The 24,201-nt window shown below is 46.6% G+C and overlaps 1 protein-coding gene across 1 annotated transcript in view; it reads right to left on the bottom strand.

Moving 5' to 3' along the window:
* The window catches only part of Rps6kc1 (ribosomal protein S6 kinase C1), a 124,423-nt gene that overhangs the window by 18,447 nt on the left and 81,775 nt on the right, over positions 1–24,201 (bottom strand). Inside the window, 5 exon segments of the mRNA XM_027418705.2 lie at positions 5,749–5,838; positions 6,110–7,235; positions 7,238–7,632; positions 17,376–17,508; positions 18,510–18,557. Coding sequence (XP_027274506.1) covers positions 5,749–5,838; positions 6,110–7,235; positions 7,238–7,632; positions 17,376–17,508; positions 18,510–18,557 — 1,792 coding nt within the window.

The following is a 24,201-nucleotide window of genomic DNA, read 5'->3' as shown; positions in this document are numbered from 1 at the left end:
TAAATCAAAGTGGCCAGTCAAAGGCCTAAGAACTCACGCTTAAGATTCAGCAGTTCCAGACAGCAGAGCTGCTCAGGGGGTACACTGCTTGCTGCACAAATATGAGGACCTCAGTTCAAAACTCCAAACCCACTGAAAGTCAGGCATGCTGGGGGCAGCAAGGAACACAAACAGAAAGATTCCCAGAGGCTCCCTAAACAGGCAGTCTAGCCTAATGGCAAGTTCCACATTCATAGGAAGAGCCTGTCTCACAAACAGAGGGAAGCAATAGAGGACACACCAGATTATCAACCTCTGGTCTCCCTCCGCAGGCGTACACACGCATGCACATGCAACACACGCATGCATATGCAACACATGCGTGCACATGCAACACACGTGTGCACATGCAACGCACGCGTGCACATGCAACACACGCCTTGCTGCCCCTGGGCACGCTCTGGCTTGCGTTTGGCTGGTATTTATCTGAATAAAGGTATCTGAATCTACAAGCTTTTTCCTTCACCCATGTACCTGGGACCTACTGATCAAGTTTTACAATCTCAGGTCAGCACCCAGCCTTCACCACAAACACAACTGAGCCTTGAAGGCTTTCTCCAGGAGAGGAAAAGACTCCACAACCACGATCCCTCTTCCTGCTATGTCCTCACTACTTCTGGGCACACAGCTTATTTATTTATTTTGCTGCTGCCTGCTAAAATCACTCTAGGACTCTGAACTCTCTCATCTAAACAAACCTTACTTCTGTAAATCATTCTCATTGTTGCTGGGAACCACGCATTCAACTTTTGGTGCATTCAAAAGTGTCTGACCTGTTCCTCTAAACAAAAATGTTTTCAATAAATCCCTCATTTCCATAGTAAATAGCTTATATACAAACCCTACAGGTAAGTAAAATATATACTTTAAAAGTCTTCCAAGTAAAGTAATTCTTTTAACTCCACTGTTAGGTGGGATTTTGCACTAGATGAACTTGAATTCTGACTAAATTTTGTATAAGAAGGGTGTCATGTGGTTAACATAGGTGACATTTCCATTTATTTATTGGTTTTTCGAGACAGGGTTTCTCTGTGTAGCTTTGGAGCCTGTCCTGGAACTAGCTCTTATAGACCAGGCTGGTCTCAAACTCACAGAGATCCACTTGCCTCTGCCTCCTGAGTGCTGGGACTAAAGGCATGCGCCACCACCTCCCGGCTCATAGGTGACATTTCTACTCAACAAATCTACTTATTACTATTTAGCCCTGGAAGGTCTTAAATGACCTGTCCAAGACTATGCAGTGAGTGAAGGCCAGGTCTGGATCAGTGCTGCTCAAAACCACACAGTAAGTGAACCCAGGTCCAGCACCACGGATGCTCAGTGGCATCTAAATCTACCTGACAGGCACCCGACGGTCTCCACAGTTTGAAAGCATCTCATACCAAACACCTAACTACACTGCTGAGCACCATGCTTACAAGAAAGAAATGGAGGGGAAGCGTGTTATGGAGAAGCTCAAGGGAGACCACACCCCCAAATACATTCATGGACTATCCGCCGTGGGCCAAGGAGCACGGGATGAAAGCACCTGAGTGTCATGCTCTACACTGAGATTTGCAGACACTTTCCAGGATTACTTTTCTGTGTTTCACTTTCACCGACAGCTTCGAGCTGTTTGCAAGCGTGAAATCGCCTAACCAAGGAAGCAAAGCTGCCGTTTGACATTTGGGAGCATGGAGATGGGCTCAGTGAAAAGTATGTTGCACTTCTTCAATTCATACACACACTCACCTATAAGTTCATACACACACTCACCTATAAGTTCATACACACACTCACCTATAAGTTCATACACACACTCACCTATAAATTCATACACACACTCACCTATAAGTTCATACACACACTCACCTATAAGTTCATACACACACTCACCTATAAGTTCATACACACACTCACCTATAAGTTCATACACACACTCACCTATAAGTTCATACACACACTCACCTATAAGTTCATACACACACTCACCTATAAGTTCATACACACACTCACCTATAAATTCATACACTCACTCACCTATAAGTTCATACACACACTCACCTATAAATTCATACACTCACTCACCTATAAATTCATACACACACTCACCTATAAATTCATACACTCACTCACCTATAAATTCATACACTCACTCACCTATAAATTCATACACTCACTCACCTATAAATTCATACACTCACTCACCTATAAATTCATACACACACTCACCTATAAGTTCATACACACACTCACCTATAAGTTCATACACACACTCACCTATAAATTCATACACACACTCACCTATAAATTCATACACACACTCACCTATAAATTCAGGATACTCTGCAAATTGCAAGTATTTAAGATCAAAGCCTCATGATGGGGTGCAAAATAACAGTGAAGGATACACAGGACTTGTTTAAGGGTCCAGTGGGAATTCCAGTGAGGATGATAGCTTAGCGACAAACACGTGACTAACCCTGCTCACTTGTGCAAGCCTGCACACTCAATTTTCAACCTGTCTTTGTATTTCACAGGTAATAAGTTCTATTTCTAGCTGCCTCTGACCGTAACAGTCAAGACTGCTATGAAAAAACACTAAGAAAACATTGACTATAGCCCCCAACATAATATTTTTTTATTACATTAAAAATGCTATAATGAAAATTTAATCTATGCCACCAAGTGAAGAAATGTTTCAAATCCTTGGGCCAAAAACTTGGTGAAGCCGTGGTTTCTGTAGCATTGGAAATAAAATTAGAGTTGCTATAAGCAAGTGCTCAGGAGAAAGGTGAGCAGCACCCTGGCTTTGTTCCACCACCTCTCCCAGGGCATCCCGGAGCTGTGCCTGGACAGAGGACAAAGCTGTGGACCCACTCAGTGCTGCAGTCCCACTTAGTGCTGCGGTCCCACTCAGTGCTGTGGACCCACTCAGTGCTGCAGTCCCACTCAGTGCTGCGGTCCCACTCAGCTGCATATCCTCCGCCTACCTGGTGCATCACTACTCTCCTTTCTTCACTTTCTGCCCTCCAACCCGTGTATCTGTGGCACGAAAGGAACCCATTTGCCATGATCGGTGTTTGTTTAATAAAACCCTGCTAGATAACTGGAGGAACAAAATGCACCTGAAAGGAGCCTCCGCTTTGAAAACGGACCGAGTCTGATGCATGAATTCGTAGTCTCAAGACCCTCTTGATGGAGCTGCAGCTGCAGCCATTCAAGGGCTGGATTTTTCACAGACGTAGACAGAGAGAGCGCCACGGGTTTGTCTTTGTGTTGTTGGATCTGCTTTCTTTAACATAAAAGGGCAACTTTTTTTAAGTTCTTAGTTTCATTGCAGAACTTGTGAGCCCTGAACTGCTTTAGTAGTCCACACGGCTGGAGGCCTGTGACTCTAAATCTAAGATCACAAAGTTGGCAAAAGCGATTCTTTAAAACAGAAGGTAATCATTTGCATTTCAAAATTTATCTATCTTGCTTTTCCCCTCAATTAGACCAAAACATGTTGATTCCCAGGTTTCAGCAAGTGTTTTCTGGTCTAAACTTATTTATAGAACAGAATAATGGCCCCCCTGCTAGTCTGGCATTTGCTCAAGTTTCTGTCCATGTAAATCGAATCTGTTACTGGAAATTTTTCTCAAAATATCAAGGCACACCATCCACAAGATAAAAGGATACACTGATGCGATAAAGTACAGGCAGGTGGGCGAGGTTTTTGGACAAACAGGCTAAGGATTCCCGGGAAGGGGGCGGGGTGGGGCAGGGACAGGTGAGCTGCTTAAGCAGAGGGCAGGCAGGGCCCCTCCACACCCTGTGACCACAGGAGCTGCTCCAGCGGCAGTGACTGACTCGCACAGCAGTGCTCGGGGCAGAGTCGGGAATCAGGAGGGAAATTATTGCCCGGGGGCTATTTACTGACTGCCGTGTGGTCACTACACACTGAAATACTGACCCGTTACCACTGTGAGAAGAAGACTACCTACTCACAGGAACTGCTGCTGCTCAGTTCTAAGGGAGGCTCTGCAGCCCACTCCCCTTCGGATTACAAGGTGGAGGCCCTGCCTCTCGAGGCTTAAGGTCATTCATGTTAACTGGAAGGGGAGAGGTACTCTTGGGTTTGCTTCTCCTTGTCGCTGAAGCTGATCTGCCCAAGGGTTGGAGGGACTTCCCTGCTGCTCACACACTGAGCAGCTAAGCAGCTGGAAGGTGCAGTTCTTTCATGCAAACAATTACAACAAAGCCTCTCTTTGGACTACAGTTTGGCTGCATTCTCCCCCCACCCCACCCCCAAACACTATGAAGGACAACAACCGGGAAGACTGCAGAAGACAGGGTCCGTTAGTGGTGCACTGCCACCTGCTGGCCAAATGTAGGGACTGCTCTTCCCGGAGAAATGAAGTTAGGTCTCAGAAACCGGTTCGTCAGCACGTGAAACCCAGAGTTTATATGGAATGGTTCTATCCCATCATATAGAAGCTCTCAGATGCTGACGTAGAAGTGGCCTTGATGTGCTCAGACACAGACACAGCACCTGGCACAAGCACCCACCCACGGCACTCAGCTCTAAGCTACACAGCACGCTGGACCCCACTTCAGGACGTACAGCACACTTTACCCACAGGGCCCCCAAATTCATCGCAACTAATAAACATATTCGTGCCAGCTGTCACCACATTAGAAAGTGGCGCCTAAAAATGCAAGGATGTCACTACAATTTGTTGTTGTTCCATTAACTACATAACAGTATCAGCTCCCAAGCAGTTGTTCCGGACCAAGTTTGAGGATTTGCATTATGAGTTGAAAACTTGCCTTCCCTCAGCCCAGCCACTCTTGACGGTTAAGGTTTCCCCTAAAGAGAATAAAGTTCTTTCGTTCCTGATTATCATTTCCTATGAAGCCTAGCTAACTTAGCAGTAACACGATCGTGAGCTAATACAAACTGAAGACGACACACCTAGTGAGTCCTGCCTGCTCGGCTGGCTGACACACCCGACAGTAATGAATCAAATGCTCAAGATGGGAGAGGAAGCGGTGGATTTAAACAGAGCCTGCCTTCACTGGCAAGAGAGTAACTCAAATCTAATCAAATGCTTGGCTGTGGCTGCCTACAGGGAGGGGCCCTAATGTCCACAGTGATACATCTGTAATGTTAAAAAATAAAGAGCAGGCAGGAAGGGCAAGAGAGACTTGAGTCAAGTATTCAGCTATGTGGGCCATCTTAAAGTAGAGGGAACATGTTTACTATGCTCTCCAATATACACTATCTTAAAATGTGTTCCCGGCTTCCAGGGTAGTTCACCCCTGAAGGCACACTGCATCAAAAGAACACATTTTATCCACTGTAGCCTGGGCAATTTCACCCACATCTTAATAAAACTTAATAACGTTCACCCATGTGAAGAGGCTCAGGGGACATGAGGCCTTGCTTAAGACACTTGAAAGAATGCAATGAGTTTCCAGAGATAAATAAATGCTTTTAACAGGGCAGTAAGTGTACACGTGTGGGCACGCTCGCACATGCACACATGCACACACACACACACACACACACACACACACACACACACACACACCTCAGTTCAATCCCCTACTTCTCTTCATTGGAGGGCTGAAAGAACAGATCAGCAGACCCAACACATACTGCCGTTGAATAACACAACTTGTGCAGAGAAGTAAGAGCCACCGAGCCACCTTTTCAAGTGAAGCGTTTGAGGAGATTGCTCTAACCTGGGGCACAGTACATTCTCGCTATGGCATCGCTGTCACAGGAATCTTCAACCTCACTCCACCTGCTAAAATACGTTAGCTGAATGTGTCCTAAAAACAAAACGACAGGAGAAATCAAAACATTTTTCTCTTCCATTTTCTGCAGAAGCGAACTGTAATTACTCCTTTTGTAGCTAAAAACAGTATCATTAAGAATAATGGCATCATTAAGTACTAGAAGCTATTACTGGGGGTGAATTTGCCGCACTGATAATGAAGCTCTAGACAGGAAATGAAGATACTAATTACAAGATAAAACGCCTACTCAGTTAATTGGAAGCAACAGCGAATAAAAAGAAATGCATTTGCGAAAGTTCCTGACCTCCATCATTCAATAAGATGTTGTTTGGGTTCAGATCGCGGCACACAATCCCCTCTCTGTGCAGGGCGTCAAGGGCTACCACCATTTCAGCTGCCCATCTCTGAACGCAGCCCTCCGGGATGAAGAACCTAGAGCTCACTGCTAATTTCTTATCAAGGTCCTCAAAGATCTGATGGATTTCCTTGTCTCCTCCCAGGGCGAGCACACTTTGCTCCTTGGTCTCAGAGTGTCTCTGAAATGGAGGGCTCGGTTCCTCTTTGGCCTGCTCTGTGAACAGTAACACTTCCTCCACTGTGGCAGTGTCTGTCTGTGCACCGTATCCCTTAGCACCTGAGTGTGGGCTGCAAGTGTGGGTCAGGCTTTCTCCCGCCTCGTGCGCGTGCGCGGTGACCGCGGCCTCCGCGTGTCCCAGCCCTGCAGACTCAGGGTACGAGCTGGGCAACAGAAACTGGTCTGCTGGGCTGCTGTGGTCAGCAGCGGCGGGGCCTAACACCCCGGGCTCTGCCTGAGCCGGGTGCTTTGGAGTCAGGACACAGGGCAGGGGCCCAGTGCCCTCGCTCGGCTCCTCGGGGCCTTCTTGTCCCGGGCCCTGGCACTGCTGGGGACTCAGCCTGAGGCACAGCACATCCGGGGCTTCCAGCAGTTTGCCTTCCAGCCTGCCTGCCCCGGCCTGCGCAAACTGGGTGCGGTGGGTCGCCGAGGCCTCCTGGGTTGGCTGCAGTTCTCCGGGGAGGTTTACCAGCAGGTCGGGCCTTCCGTCCTCTGCACCGCAGACATCCCCCAAAGCCGCTTCTTTGAAGGAAATGACAGGGACCGAGTCGTCCGAGCCCCTGCTGACCGAGTCCTGGGCGAAGAGCGCTTTCAGAGGCTCTGGTTTCAGACCCTGCCACTTCTCGCCCAAGTCCAGCCCCAGGAGCTCGCTCGCGCTGTCCTTACTGTCGATTCTAAACAGCTCCATGGGGCTGTTTTTCGACACGGTGAGGGAATCGGATGTGGCGTCGTCGGGGTCATCTCCAGGGCAGAACCCGGGCCGAGGCGCGCTAGGGCTGGGGCCGCCGGCAGCCAGGGCCGCCGGGAAGCTCGCCGCAGCCGCAGCCGCAGCCGCGCTCGCCCGGGTGTCGGCGCTCGCCCTCCTGCGGGCAGCGAGAGCGGCTCCTCGTTCAGAGACCCCAGGTCTATCTTCTCCTGCCCGTACTCATTGCACAGCGTCAGGTAGCCGGCCGTGCACTCCTCCTCCGAACTGGAGCCCGAATCCGGCCACTTGGGAGAGCTGTCCTGGCCGTCGTCTTCCTGGTTGCTGTCCTCCTGAGAACTTGGGGTGAGACTGGCCTTCAGCGGCAGGACCTGCAGTGTGCCCCCCATGTCGCTCCCTCTGGACTCGAAGCTGCTGCTGTCCTGAGGGCTCGCACTTGGCTGCTGCAGGTAAACGCGGTGAGGCACGCACGGTTTCGTCTCCTTAATGTCAAAGCTTTCTTGAGAACTTCTGTTTAGAAATTTACTGATGTATGACCAGAGTTTGCCACCTGTGAACAAATACAACAGCAAAGAATTAAGTTCCCCAAATTGGTAGATACTTAAGCCACTGGGAGGAAAAAAATTAAGTCTCATAATAACTAACCAAAAGTAAGTCAATAAATTCATTAATATCAAAGATCCAATGTGTTGTCAGACAGGTATATGCAATAAAATGCGACCTTCTTAGAGTTTACTGCTGCTCAGCACTACTGCGAGCATGATACAAGCACATCGCCTGGTGCCAATTATTTTAAAAAATTACAATCCATTTCTTCCTGTAAAGGGAGTCCATGGTAATCCCCACACAACTAGAATCCTCTAAGTTAAATGTTGTTTAGTCTTCTCTTTGGTCAAAATTTGTCAATCGGAGACACGGGTGCTACTAAAACTGTACACTGTGTAAGGGATCGGCGGTAGCCCTCCATTGGGAAAACGTCCAGTCCAGAACTGGGGGGATCTGGCAGCTGGTACATAATTATGCCTTCATAAGTGACATGTTAATTTATTTTCCCATCTTTTGCCCCTGGAACATGTCACGTGCTTTGTGTGAACAAATCCAACTCCCGGGGAAGACGATCTGGGCAGCTCCTCATAAGGTGAGAACACTGTGACAATGTGTTCTGATGCACACCTCTGGACCCAGAGCCTATTGACGTCACAGAACTAAGTTAAGACCACAGACACCAAAGGAACATGAACTAACCCAATATATCGCTTACAATGCTGCCTAGATAGGTGCTTTACTCTGAATTCCTTCTTATTTTAAGCATTAAAAAATTCAGAATTAGAAAGGTTTTCTATCTAGAATCTGCATTTAAAAAAAATTAACAGAAACCATGATGGATTAGACATTTAATGATTACAAATCATACCAAAAGAAAAGTTGATTAAAATCTGGTCCCAAAGTCTCGGGAAGTGGAGCTGCAGATACAATGCTCTGTGGAGACAGAAACGGACTTCCAGAACTGGGAAATGAAAGAGGAATTAAGGACAAGGGAGATGGTACAGCTTCCTGTCATGTCTGGAGACCTGAGTTCGATCCCAGGGACCCACATAGGGGGAAGGAAAGAACCAACTTCTGCTACTGTCCTCTGACCTCTGTGTGCAAGTCACAATGTACATGCCCACATACACAAGAAATAAATAAAATTTTTAAAGGAATGAGTTAAAATAAGCCTCCCTACCTATATGAAGAGGGTGAATTTTCAGATCAGTTTCCATTTGCTGTTGGGCATTATTATTGTTTTCTTTAAAAAGAAGAAAAGAGGAATGCTGACCAGCTTCCCCAGGTTGTGGCAGCACCCCAACCCTCTCGGGTCCCCCAAAGATGGTCAACGCCCCCCCCCCACGACAGCAGGAAGCAGTCTTGAGAATTCAACGCCTTTATTCCTTAACCAGCCATGTCTAACACCCCACCTTTATTTAATAATAAGTAGAGGTGGGAATGAAAGGTGATTGGCTCTACCTCTTTAAGAGACAGACCCTGCCCCCTGACAAGTCAGGGCATGCGTCGTCGTAAGTAAACGTCACCCATGAGGACTCTGCTCTGGGCATGCATGGAACCTCAGTGCGCATGCGCAATCTTCCCTGTAAAGCTCCAGCTAACTCTGCTTTCATTCTCTTCTTTCCCACTCTCTGTTTCTTCTCTTCTCTGTCTACAAGCTCTCCCTGTCTCTGTATGGCGACCAACCATGGCAGTCAGTGTTACCCTGTTCCTCCTCTTAGTCTCCCATTCTGCCGGGCTTATAATAAACTTATAGTCAACATGTCTCATGTCTCAGCACTTCTCTTTTCTTCTTTTTAAACAAAACAATAACAGGCATCATATACCAAGTGAACTTGATCAAAACAAATAATTGCGACCAAATGATCACAGGTATAAAGTCCTCAAACCCGTCCAAGAAGTTTCTACTTCACAACTCACTTCAAGGACTTCAAGAAAGCCACAAATCACCTTGCCCTGCTCCTAAATTGAAGAACAATATAGACTGTGACTGTCACAGTCCTCTCTCTCTCTCTCTCTCTCTCTCTCTCTCTCTCTCTCTCTCTGTGTGTGTGTGTGTGTGTGTGTGTGTATGTGTGTGTGTGTGTGTGTGTGTGTGTGACCCTGCAGTAAGTTTCTCCCACGTTGGTGACAGTGCAGACAGCGTGTGGCCCTTCACATCTCCTGTATGTTCAGGGCTTCAGAGTTCCCCGTGGACACACTAACATTTAAGGGATCCACCTTGACTTTCAACTGATTGCTGCAGTCTTGTGACAACTGTAACGACTGTGTGAGGCTGTGAAGGTGAAACCTGGATTGCCTTGGAGACCCCAAGATGTTGAAGATGCCAGAGCCAAGGGAAACCTGTCAAGAAGGCAGCAGACCAGGTGTGGAACCAGCCCAGACAGAGAGAAGTGAGCTGCAGTCAACAAAGCTGGGAGGAGTTGGGGATCTGAAGAGCATGGCAGCATCAGACATGGGGATGCAGAGTTTGGAGTTGGCCCTGATGGTTTTAGGTCTGGCTTAGTCCAGTATCCCCTCACTGCGCCCCCTTTCCTCCCTTTGGAACGACAATATATACTTGGTGCCATTGTATGTTAGAAGTATGTGATCTGCTTTTTTATTTTGATTTTACAGCAGATTACAGATAAGAGATTTCATGAGCCACAAAAGAGACTTTGGAGTTTACAATGTTGAGACCCTGATAGACTATGGAGACTTTTGACCTTGGACAGAATGCATTTTTGCAAGGTGATATGGCTACAAACCTCTGGTGGGGTCCAGGAAGTAGAGTGTGGTGGTTTGAATAAGAGTGGCCCCCATAGGCTATAGATCTTAATGTTTAGTCACCAAGTGGTGGAACTGTTTGAGAAGGATTAGAAGGATCAAGAGGTGTGGCCTTGTTGGAAGAAGTGTGTCACTGCGGGGGCTTTGAAGTTTCATAAGCCCACAGTAGGCCATGGATTTATCTCTCTCTGTCCGTCTGTCTGTCTGTCTCTCTATCTCTCCCTCTCCCTCCCTCCTTCTGAGCTGCCTGTGGAGCAGGATGTAACTCTCAGCTGCTGTTACAGCACCATGCATGACACCATGTTCACCACCACAATGGCAATGGACTACCTCTCAAACTGTAAGCCAGCCCCCAGTTAAATGTTTTCCTTTATAAAAGATGAGTTGCCATGGGCATGGTGTCTCTTTACAGCAATCAACCTGTGACTAAGACATTATCCTTAAAGGTCCTTCAGAACTTATTATTTTTTAACCAACTTCTTTGAACCACTTCAACAGGCATGATTCATGCTTTCTCTGAACCCACACACTAATACTTCCCTCTTACACCATAACCAACATTCTACGTCATGTTACTTCTACTCTTACGTTACACTATTACATTTCCACTGTCTCCTTTCAGAACTAGCATGCAAAACACATTTAATAAATATTTACTAAACAGATATACATACATGACATCTGTATAATGGTTTTCAAACGCTTTTGGTGAAAATGTCTGTATTATGTGCAGGGGTCACATGCTCTTCCTATTTTATAACTTATATGTGGATTTACCACAACATTCTTAGCAAATGCCAAAGGGGATAAGAAAAACAGGAGGCACAAAACCCCCCAACACCATCTCTGATCTTACCACCAAAGACAAACTCTACTAACTATTCCCATTCCTTTATTTTCAAGCCTTTAATCATAATTAACATGGTGCCATAAACATTTTCATGAGAAAATGAGTTTAAATGATTGTGCAGCATGGCCGCACAGCTAAACACACCTTTGTTAGTGGATATTTGTATAGTCTCAAGTCTTTTACTGTAAGAATTATTTAAAATAATAAACCACCTGCCATCTCTAAATACATGGTCAAGACAGGACCCCAGAAGTGACAGGGCTCAGTCAAGAAGGAGAAAGGGCTCCTGTAGTCCAGGTTGGCCTGGCCTGGAACTGGCAGGTGTAAGAGAAGGCCCTGAATTTCGATCCCCTGCCTCTAGCTGGTGCACAGGCCCTGAGATCATCACCATCATGCACCTGGCAGCTGGCTGGGGAGCATGGGTCTTTCTAAGGTTCGTGTGTGGGCTGCTACAGTGCTCAGGCAGAATCCCCACCCCTGCCCCCGCCCCCGCCCCCTGAATGCAATGGAAGACACAGCATCCCCTTCAGCAAGGGGCCTGTGCCAGACATTAGCAATTAGCCATTTTATTAACCATCGTGCCAACCTGTTTAATTTCCATTGTTTTCACTATGGGGTAACAATCCAATCTTAAATGTGATTGTTGGTGCTTTCTTTGTGGAACCTTCTGGGCTCACACAAGTTCTCTAACATGAGGAGGAGAAGAGGCTGTCTGGGCTAATCCAGCTTCACTCTGGGGCCAGTGCAACGTAGCATTCAGTGTGGAGCAGAGCTCGGTGCAGAGCCTGGTAAAGAACACATCCTCTCCTGCACTGATCACCATGAATCCCAAAGCCAGAACACGTCATTCCTAAACACTGAGTGTGTTCTACTTTCTTCAGAACCAAAACCAACCCTACCAAACAACTTACATGCCCAAACATCAATATTATTATGACCACAACATTAACCTAAACAACTGTTGTTCATTAAATCTCAAATATGAACAGGGAATACACAAAATATTGATCATTCTAGCACATCAAGAATATACCTGATACTCTCTAGGCCCCTTTGAAGCATAGGAAATTGTAGTTATTGAATCATCTTCAGCTACAAAATGGCAATTCATAAAGTTTAATTAAATCCCTCTGTCTCTCATTTTAATTTATTGGTGTCCTACAAGAACGCACAGTAAATCTATGGATTTGCCTTAACAGAATTAGAACTTGGATTTAACATAGATATTATTCCTATTGCAATGGGAAAAGTCACCTTTGGCCTGGAAATTCCCACTTCAAGATATCTGCCCTACAAATAATTCTTTTAAAAAAATCAAAACAAAATAAAAATGCAAAGATACATACATGCAAGTGATAGAACAGCTCACAAAGCAAGAAGGAAAGAGTTGCATCATGGGAAATGTGCAGAACCATTCTGCAGCCATGCATGCTCGCCGCATGCCTGCCACCCTAAGTGATGTACGCATGTAAGCAGTTTAATCTTCTGTGGGTCCTACTGAGTGCACAGTCACTATGTCTCTATTTTGCAAACAAAGAAACTGAGACACAGAAAGGCTAAGCCATGTGCCCCAAGCCACAGAACCAGCAATGATGAACGAGACAGCACTCACACTCACACTGCCTGGTCCTGGCTCTGTGTTCTAGACTGGCTTTAAACTTGTTATGATCCTCCTGCCTCAACCTTCTAAATGCTGGGAGTATGGGCATCACTACACACAGAGAATGAGAGAGAGAGAGAGAGAGAGAGAGAGAGAGAGAGAGAGAGAGAGAGAGAGAAGTCAGTCAGTCTCACTGCACATTCTACCTAGCCAGGCTGCCTTGAACTTGCCTCTCGAGGCTGGGATGACAGGTGTGTGCCACCACACAGTGTGCATAACCTTTAATAGCACAGCTCTGTAAGAGCTCAGAAAGGTGTCTAATATACATCACTAAGATGACAAGCAGACCAGAAGCAACATGTAAGACCAGTTTACATTAAAACACAAAAACAGAAATAATGGGCACGGTGGCTCAGGCCTGTTATCTCAGCACTGTGGAGCTGAGGCAGGGGACTCACAAGTTCAAAGACAGCCTGGGTCATAGAAGGAAGGAGATGGTCTGTTTCTAGAGCCAGGACTGAACATCATCTCTAACAGGAAGGCTCTGCTCATGGCCAAAGTGTGCCTACCACAGATCACAGCTATAACTTTGGTCCTAGTGTGGGGCTGCAAAGAGATGGAGACCTTTGAGAGTGGTACCAACAGGAGGCCACTGGGTCTCTGGGTCTCACCCCTAGGGCAGGAATTACTGTAGTTCTCACAGGACCCCGTGCTTGCCCTGGCCTCAGGTCTCACCCTCCCACCTTGTCTGCACTGTGTGTCCAGCACTGTGCTGCCTGTCACCAGGAGGTCACAAGGACCAAGAGGACTCTAGTCCCATGGCCCTGAACATACTTTCTTGCTAAGGTGTCTGTTCAGAGCAACAGAGAATGGGCACCATCATTCTGCCTAGCTTGCTGCAAACCCCAAGCTCTTCTCATGCCTCTTTTTGTATTTGGTCAACACGCTTCCATTTTCCACCAAGTAGCCACAGTGGCCCTTATGTTACCATTCCTCTCGCCAGCATCCCCAGTGACGGCTCCTCTTGTTCAGTCAGGTTCTCCGAACAGTGAAGGTGGTCCTCAAGACACCGTGGCCCTGTTTCCAGCTTCCGCTCCTCTCACTTCCCCAGCTCCACTCTGCTCAGCAGTCCTCCCCGGCTGCTGCTTACCCACCAAGCACACTCCTGGCTCCGGGCTTATGTTCTTGTTTTCTCTTGCCAAGGCATTGTCCCCACAAACAAACACTGTTCTTCCCTCTCGTCAAATGCTCCTGTCTTGGTACAGTGGCCGCCCCACCCCGCTCCACCCGCACTTGAGAACAGCTCTCCCATCCATCCCTTGACGGTCTCCCCGCCCGCTTCTCTCTATCCAAATACCTTCTCTACTTGTGTGTTCACTATCTGCCCCCATCTAAAATACCGTATGGGCGCCACACAGGCAAACTCTTCTTCGTTGCTGGGTTAGAACTACATCTATGTCCCAGAAAACTCTCAAAAAGCCTCTAGCTGAATGAAGTAGAAACAGAGAGTGGGGACTGACTACACGTCCTAGCTAGTTCTGTAAGTTCCGGGCAGCCAAATATGTGAGCCCTAACTACTCTAAGTTCAGCAGAGCTATGACACTGTCAAAGTGACCTTTTTACAATTTTTTCAGGGTGGGGGATGCCACGTGGGTGGTAGTCGGCTCATTCCTTCCACCATGTGGGATTGTCATCCCATCTCCGTCCATGGAGGCACCACAAAAAGGCCCACAGTGGGCAAAATACACAAAGCTATCAACCAGTTCTCTCCACTGCTTGAGGCTTGGGAAGTGCACAGGTCCGCAGGTCCACGAAGACCACACAGTCGTCTTTTGCCCGGACTCTGCATCAGCCCTGGCTCTGCTCTTAGCTCCCTCAGCCCGTCGGCACAGGCCAGTGTTTGTCAGCTTGGCCTAAGCCCTGACACATCAAGGGCAAAGGATGGTCAAATGAGCAATTGCCTCTATCGGATTGAGACGATTGAGACGTAGGCCACTCTGGGGGGCACTTGCTTGATTGATGATTGAGGGGGAGGGTCTGGCCCATTGTGGGCGGTGCCACCCCTGGGCTGTGGTCCCGGGTTCTCTAAGAAAGCAGGCTGAGCAAGCCAATTGGAAGCAAGCCAGTAAGCAGCTCCCTCCATAGCCTCTGCGTCAGCTCCTGTCTCCAAGTCCCTGCCCCCAGTTCTCGCCCTGACATCCCTCCATGACGGACTGTAAATAGAACATGTAAACCAAACAAACCCTTTTCTTCTCCAAGTTGCTTTCATCACAGCAACAGAAAGCAAACTATGACACTACCACCACACAATAAGGAGTGACCTTTTTGGTTTTGTTTGTTTGAAATCAGGTCTCCCTGTGTCACCTGGACTGGCATCAGGAGTGACTCTCTCCTGCTTCTGAGACAACTGGCTAGTGAGTGACCTCATGGAGTGTGAGCCAGATCTCTGTAGGATCATCAGACTCCGCACACTTCTCCACAGCCCTCAGTCCTTCACCTACAACCACAACCTCAGCCACAGTCTACGTCCTCGTGCATCAAATACCCTGTGTCACACCGTCCCTGTGCTTGGACTTTGCAGGCAATGGCAGGGTTTTTGTGACTCAGGACTCTTTTTTAATTGTCCCCATTTCAGAGAGGGCTCTTTGAGCACATGAGCGGTCCCTTCATTGTGACCCACTGTGTGGGTCACCCTGTGTTTAGGATCAGAGTGGCGGGCCCAACTCATATCCAGTACTTTACTGTGTTTTTGTTTTCTCCTATTTGACTCCCCAGCAGCAACTTAATTTTTGAAAGGGCAGCTCTTGCCATGCTTTGTTCACTGGAAACACAGCTCACCATGAGGCACACACCCAATCAATCTGCTAACAGCAAATGAATTGACCATTACTACCTGCACCAACTTACTTAACATGGTAAAGGCTTGTAGAAAAGTAAGCCACAGACGTTTGAAAGGAGAGACACTCCTTCTGGGTTTACAAGTCCATGACAGTCTCCCATCTTGTTTCCATTTGGTCACCTGCAGCCAACACCAAAGACGTGGTTGAAACGACTTCCAAGAGAAGACCTGGTCAGTGCACTAACCCTGGACATCAGCGACAGTCTCAGTTGTGAGAGGCAGGAGGGAAGATGGCAGAAGGAAAGCAGTGTAGCGGGGAGTCAGGAGGAGGAGGAAGGCAAGCTACAAGCAGTGGAGGTAAGCGAGGGTCGAAGCTTTGCCACAGATAATCTGCAACATGAATAATCCACACTGGGTAATAGAATATTGACCATAATTACATTCATCCTACTGACCTTGTTCTAAATTATTATGGATTATTACTACGCAAGTTATTTTGTTCCACACCAGAGGTGGCTGTATTTTGCTATCAGATGGCGTGACCTCTAATTCAATAATGTCTGTAATGTACTGGTATCCTCAGATAAAAGCTGTCTATAATGTCTGAACAAAGGTGAATTAGTTATCCAATTCACACACGCAATTAACTCTCGTAATACCTGTGAGACCATGGAGCCCTCTGAATTTCCTATTAAACACTGCATGTGGAGTCTTCCCTCCATCTGTAGTTACCTTGTGTGGACTTCATAACAACAGCATTAGTACTTTATTACCCCCATCAAAAACCCTGCCTTAGTTACCACGAGAGACCTCATTCCAGAAAGCAGGGCCTCCTTTTCCCCGAGAAAAAGGTATTATATTCAAATGTTGTGCCTATTAGTAAAATAAAGTATTGTATTCTATATATAAAAGTAAGGACACCTTCGTGAAATGTGGGAAATAATTTAAGTTTTCTTCATTATTTTAAGAATGTCTATTTAGACACCAAAAGGCAATATATGCTATGTGGATTTATATTTACATGCTGTGGTCACATAAATAAGAGAATATTTATTTAAACTCAGGTATGAACAGGAAAAACCAAACCAGCACAGTGCCTTCTGCCACCTGTTCCCTAGGAAGTGGCTGAAGGCAGAGCCCACGCCTCTGCTTTGTACTCACGTGAGGCGCCCATGGCTGTGTGCATGAGGCTCAGATCAGAAAAACGAGGCAATGTCAAATGTTAAGCAAACACCCTTGCCTTCCTGTAAAGGAAGCAATTAATTAATTCTGCAGGGGATGCTTTTTTAGTCATCTAACGTAAGTGTGGCTTTTCAGAGCAGACAAGAGAACAGAATTAAATCTCTAAATAAAACCCAGCTCTCTCGGCATGCATTCACATTAAAGTTCTCATCATGTCAGCTAATTCCAGAGCAAAGTGCACACATTAGGATTGTCCCACAGTTCAGGTGCAGCTGGCTGGTCACCTGGGTTCTCATCTTCCCTCAAAATTCATAGTAAGGAGGGTGAGCAGGAGTGGGGAGACAGGTCCCCCATCTCAGTGTTTATGAAATGACACGGGTGAGCAAGAGTGGTGAGACAGGTCCCCCATCTCTGTGCTTATGAAATGACACCGGCCAAGCATCATCGCAGATACTGGAACACAAGGCAGGTGATGCCTGCACTCGGCCACAGTCAGACTGACCCACCCACCTTCGGCACGCTGCAGCACGAGAAACACGGACTCCTCCGAGATGATGTACTTGTGTAGACACACCATGTGGGGCACACAGCGGGGGATGACGGTCTTCCTGCTCCTGCTGTACTCACTGCTCTTCCTCAGACCCTGACAGAGAACAAAAAGGTCAGTTGTACCCGCAGTTGCCTTTGGAGCCTGCTGTGCTCAGTGTTTATCAACCACGCTAATCTATCCGAGTTACTCGGGCTTCAGAGAAACCACTCATCTGCTGCTCTGTGCCCCTCAGTCCCCGGAGGCTCTGCTGATGGCATCTGGCATGAATCCAGACAACAGAAGATGCCACAAAGCTGCCATTAAAATCAATTACGTGGGTCAGTGTTTTTATTAGCGATGCTCTCAAACTAAGTCATCAGGATGACATACAATGATTTCTCTGCGACCTCTAAGTTTGATTTTCCTTATGTACAACTTTAAGGCAGCAACCAGTTTGAGTCACATTCTCCAGACACCAGACATGCTCTAGATGAAGCAGCAACTTTTAAATTCAATTGCAAAACACTACCGACTAACCTCCAAAAGGACGGGACTTACACATTTCCTGGTGTTACACCCTGGTTTTAAACATGGTTAAACACCACTGGGTGTGGTGGCATGGAATGTTCACAAAGAGGCAGGCTCCACACCAGTCATGCTGGACCAGCAAGAGAAAGGGGATGCCCAAGACAAGCATCTTTGCTTTTGGGTGTCATGGGAATGTTCAATCAGGACATATTTAGAATACATATGATAATCCATCACAAAAACAACTTCAAAACTGAAGTTATTCGTTTAATTATTACTGAATTCTCACCAAGGAGCAAGCCAGGACCCAAGCCAGACCCAGTGTGACCCTCATGAATCACAACGGACACACCTGAAGGCTCTTGGCTCTCCGGTGCATTCCAATTACACACTATTTAACATACAACTTTCTACATAGAAGCTATAGCATGTTTGTCAACTGTGCAAGACAGAAATATAGATCACCAGGAACATAAAACACTCAGATACTCAGATACCATGCAAAAATATTACTTTTTCTTCCAAAAGCATGTTTACATTTTTGAAAGTCATTTTTTAAATTCACTACACATCCAAATTTTACTTACTTTTAAAATGAAGGTCTGTTCTGTCCTTGTGTCCATTACAAGTAAAACCTATACAACAGACACAAGCAATTAACAAATATAATAAAACATTAACTCTTTAATTTGAGAAACTAAGAGTTAGGGTAGGGTTCCAATTCTTGCCAAATTCTAACTTCTGGATAGACATTTTAAAAATCTTAACTCATAGGACCCAAACAGCCTTGTCCAAAATAGATTCCACTACAGTTTCCTTTCTTAAAAACACCACAGCATAGAAACATCACTGTGCTTCCTGGATTTATTTTTAAAATGTCTTTCTTAAAAGTACAAGCCATCGCCAGGCATGAGGCACAAGTGGCTGGTACAACTGGAAACTGGTGGCAGAAGGGTGGTGAGAACAAAGCTGGCCTGGCAATTCTAGGCCCAGCCTCAGAGGCAGGGAAACCCCAAATCAAGATGGTAGTGGGGGTGGGGAGTGGACAGTCAAAGAATTTTCTCACATGGCTAATAGGACATAATTTACTAAAATTGATGGAGTTCCAACTTTCTTCTAAAATCTCTATAACACGATCTCGGTAACTGAGACTTTAGTGCCATCTCGGGCATCCTTTGGGTACTGCTTCTACACTCAGGACCAGAGCTTACCTCTTCTTTTCCAAGTCAGCAAATCCTGCTGACTCTATCCTCAACCTCTGTCCTGCCCCACCCCTTCCCACTAATGCCCCCGACCCAACCAGGGACCATCTCTGCCCAGCTGGCAGCAAAGGCTTCCCGACAGAAATCCTGCTCCCCTCTGCTCTGCACAGCTTTGTGGTCCTCATGTACCGGGCGTTCTTTCGTGAGTGCAGTCCAACGGGATGGCTCTGGACCATCTCACACACTGCCACCTTGAATGGCCAGCCATCCCTGCCGCCACCCTGGGTGAAGGCCATAAGGACAACTCCAACCACAATCATGTGGTTTATTTTTGCTAAAACTATGGCAGAGATTAGGCCACAAAGTCCAGTTAGCAAATATTCAAGGCTTTGCAGACCCCTAAGTGTCTCCTGCCACCTTTCAAATGCACTGTCTTAGCCAGCAAACAACCACAGCCTCACATTGGTGAGAATTTATACCACAGAAATCAATGAACACTGCAAATGTGACTTTTCCCCTCAGAAAGCTTGCTGGCAGAAACCAGCAACCCCCACTTAGAGGAGGGACCGCAGGCAAAGGTGGCCTGCTCAGCATGGAGACACAGAAGGGGAGGAGACCGGAGCTGCGGGTGGGAAGGCGATGTTGGAGGCAGTCCCATCTCAGACACAGACATAAGAATGTTGCTGACATCTTCTCCGGGTGGCGTCTCCTGGGAGCCTGAGATGCACTATTTAAATCAACCTGTGTCCTGTGTCACAATGGAATGTTATTCACACAGACACCTCCCAGATACCCTGCAGAGTTCCCAAACCCAAGCTCCAACTACAGCATCGTCAGCCAAGCCAACAAGCCAACTGCACCCACTTCCTTCACCTACCTCATTTTAAGCATTTGCTATGTCAGTCACGGGTAACCAATGTTAATCCTCTCAACAACCATTCCTATTCCACACATCGCTGACACTATGGCTCTGCGTGTGACGCTATGATGAAAGAAGATAACGGTAGCCACCATATACGAGAATCTCTCTGTGGTGATCTCACAAAAGTACATCCAGGGTCTCTTTCCTCTCTCCACAGCTCGAAACTCTCTCTCTCTCTCTCTCTCTCTCTCTCTCTCTCTCTCTCTCTCTCTCTCACACACACACACACACACACACTCTCTCTCACACACACAACACACACACTCTCTGTCACACACACTCACTCACTCTCTCTCACACATACTCTCTCTGTCACACACACACACACTCACACACACACACTCACTCTCTCTCACACACACACACTCACTCTCTCTCTCTCACACACACACACACTGTCACACACACTCACTCTGTCACACACACACACTCACACACACTCACTCTCTCTCACACACATACACACACACTCTGTCACACACTCTCTCTGTCACACACACTCTGTCACACACACTCACACACACACTCACTCTCTCTCTCACACACACACACTCTCTCTCACACATACACACACACACTCTGTCACACACACTCTCTCTGTCACACACACTCTGTCACACTCACTCTCTCTCACACACACATACACACACTCTCTCTGTCACACACACTCTGTCACACACACTCTCTCTGTCACACACACTCTGTCACACACACACTCTCTGTCACACACACTCTCTCTGACACACACACACACACACTCACTCTCTCTCTCACACATACACACACACACACTCTGTCACACACACTCTCTCTGTCACACACACTCTGTCACACACACTCTCTGTCACACACACACACACACACTCACACACACACACACACTCACTCTCTCTCTCACACATACACACACACACACACTCTGTCACACACACTCTCTCTGTCACACACACACACACACACACACACACACACACACACACACACCAATGGCTCTCCTTTGTCATCCCATTTTATATGGCACTAACTTCTTTTATGGCCTCTCAAACTCTCTTCAATTTGTTTATTTGTCATCTCCCAACCAGATGTCAAGCTTCTTATGTCACAGACAGTGTCATAGTTCTCAGAAGTGATCATCCCCTCTCCAGACTCTGTGAGTGGACTGTGCTATGGTAGAAAGGGCCTCACAGATGTAATTGATTCAGAGCTGACACATCACTTGGGTTGTCTGAGTGGGTTCTGTTGAATCACATGAACTTCTAAAAGTGAAGACTAAATCCTGGCCAGAAGAATGGGAAGCACAGAGTGTTGTGGTAAAGGGGGCCTTTCTATCATGAGAGGGTCTACCTGGCTAAGATGGAGAGCCACCCACATAGGCAAGAACCAAAGGGACACATTTAGAAGCTCAGAGAAAGTCTGAGAGGAGCAGGCAAAGTTTAGAAGCCCTCCACTGACCAGCAGCAAGGAGAAAGTTCATTCCAACAACCACAGAGCCCGTTAGCGTGTGTGCATGCGAGAGAGGTCCTCCACAGACCACAGCAAGGAGAGCAGTGTCGCCAGCCCCAGCAGGCCTGTGTCATGCCTATGACGTACACAGCTTTAACACAGTATGTTGAGTGTGCTCAGACAGCTAAGCCTGCCATGATTGGCTATGTGGCAATAGGGTAGAAATGGTGTTTCTGTTTTGACATAGGAAATCCATAAGCACACAGCTAGCAGGTTCAAGTCTAAGAATACAGAAGGTGGATAGCAAGGTGGGAATGGAACTTGGAAAAGAAGGACCAAAGATTTATATTTGAGCATTCCTCACAATGACACAACCTCAAGGCATGAGAACAACCCCATTGGTTGTTCGAATCATGCACAACACCAGGCTTTGGAGAGTTCAATTATGGGACATTCTCAACTGTAGTTGGGTGTTTTCCTCCCTCTCACCCACTCCCATTAGACCAGTTTCTCTCCTGCCCACTGGGTCCCTGAATCTGCTTATGAAATACCACTCTGAGGCTAACATTAAACTATAATTGTTTGGCCAATGGCTCAGACCTATTACTGGCTGGCTCTCTCTTACAAATGAACCCATTTTCTATTAATCTGGATATTGCCACGAGGCTGTGGCTCACCAGTAATGTGCCTTCATGTTACTCCTTCAGCGGCTACATGGCATCTCTTCAGCTCTGCCTTCCTTCTCTCAGCATCTTTGTTTGGATTTCCTACCTAGGTATATTTTGCCTGGCCATGGGTCAAAACAGCTTTATTCATCAAGCAATAAAAGCAACACATATTCACAGCATACAGAAGGGCATCCCATATCCCTCAACATCCCAAACAAGTGTGCATTTCTAATCAACAAATTTTGAAGGTGAGAAAACAAGTGTAAAATATGAACTGACTTCCCAGAGTTAGAGACATAGCAATAAAACAAAATGTGCAAATACCTCAAATTAAAAAAAAAAAATTAACTGACTGACCCTGGTCAAAACAGCTACCAAGCGAAGAAGGGGAACTCTGTACTGGGACAGTGAGCTCCCAATGTCCCCCCCTGCCCTGCACATGTGCAGACAATATACTGTTTACATCAGAATTTAGAAAGCTGGACACACTTGGCATACTATAAATAGGTATGAAAGCAGCATAAATAAATAAATAAATAAATAAATAAATAAATAAATAGTGCTACAAGGAAAGAGTACTCAGATGTGAGACAGAACTATAAGGGGGGGGGGGTTCGGGGTAGCCATCCATCCACTAAACAGGAGCTATGGTGAAGGACTGAGAAAAGATGTACTGGGGAAGGCATCAGGAAGTCACAGGTCACTGTCATAGACTGAGCAAGACAGAAGCCAGGTGGCTCCGAGTCAATCAGATGAAAGAAAACGGGGTGATAGATCTGACCCTTACGGTGATAGATCTGACCCTTTCAGGAGCGGAGAACACCAGGAGAAGACACTGAAAGACAGGGGACAGTGGGCCCTGAGTTCAAACAGAGGTTTGGGCTTTCATTCTTACACATGAGAGACCTGTCCTTTCTTAACTGCCTGCCTGCGGGCTACCAACACATTCTCCCGAAAAAAAAATGACTCTCCAAGGAATGGAAATAAATTCATAGCCCTTGATCCTGAAGGTGAATCTCACAGTTGTCCCCTCCCTGTGGAAGGTGACGGACAGCTGTGGGTGCTCTCTGTGGAGGCATCTGCACTCCTAGCATCTCATCTGGTTTTACATCAACTTACAACTCTACGTCACTCCCTAGAGAGCCAATCGTGTTTCCAAAGCCACATTAGCATGGGGTGGGAGACATCTCTCTGGGTGAACAGTAAGGCCAGAGAACTTTATTTTCTTAGCTGAAGCCGCCTGCCTAACAGAACAGAATGCACCTGCAGGAATGGGGGGGGGTCCCCTCTTTGCTAGTCTCGCTCTGTCAGGAAGCAGGTCCCACAGAAGGACAAATTAAGACAGACAAACGCGCCTGGTAAGCAGCGGGTTCGTGCAGGCTTCCTTCCTTCCCCTACCAACTTTATTTGCAACTTGACAACGTTCACATTGAGGTAACAAACACAAGAACATATGTGATTTTTTTTTTTTAAATGTGCCCTTTGACTGTCAATTTCTCCCAAACAGGTGTTGCCTAAATGATTATAAATTGGCCTCTGGGTACACCTCTTCAACTGAGCCATACAGGGCTGGTGATAATATAATTAGACCTAAAAACATCAGGCTGGTGAGTGCTCTCCATCTGTTTGGCGATAATGTTTAGTTAACAGGAGTCTTTAAAGGAAACACCTTCAACTTCCATTCTTAAAGTTATTTATAGCTCCATTCCTAACACCCCAGCACTCCTGCTAACAAGAGCTTTAGCCACTTGGAAATTATTAGCCATACGGCTGTACACAAAGAGAAACGGCTGCATTTAACATCTGTATCTCCTCACGTTTACTCGCTGCAGCCTCATTGAAGTCGAGTCCTTAATGAACGGTGGTATGGCATCAATATCATAGCAGCGTACTCGGGCGGGTGGAGATCATAAGGAGCCGGGCATGTTTTTAATGCCAACAGTGGCCAATCTGTAATGAAGCTGTCAGCATAAAGGACAAAATTACAGCGTCTTTAACCCTCAAACTGGATTTGTTCATTTGTAGACTCAAACGCAATTTAAAA

This window comes from Cricetulus griseus, chromosome 5 (genome assembly GCF_003668045.3).
Source record: "Cricetulus griseus strain 17A/GY chromosome 5, alternate assembly CriGri-PICRH-1.0, whole genome shotgun sequence".
Taxonomy (NCBI): domain Eukaryota; kingdom Metazoa; phylum Chordata; class Mammalia; order Rodentia; family Cricetidae; genus Cricetulus; species Cricetulus griseus.
This window is presented reverse-complemented; position numbering and strand designations above follow the sequence as displayed.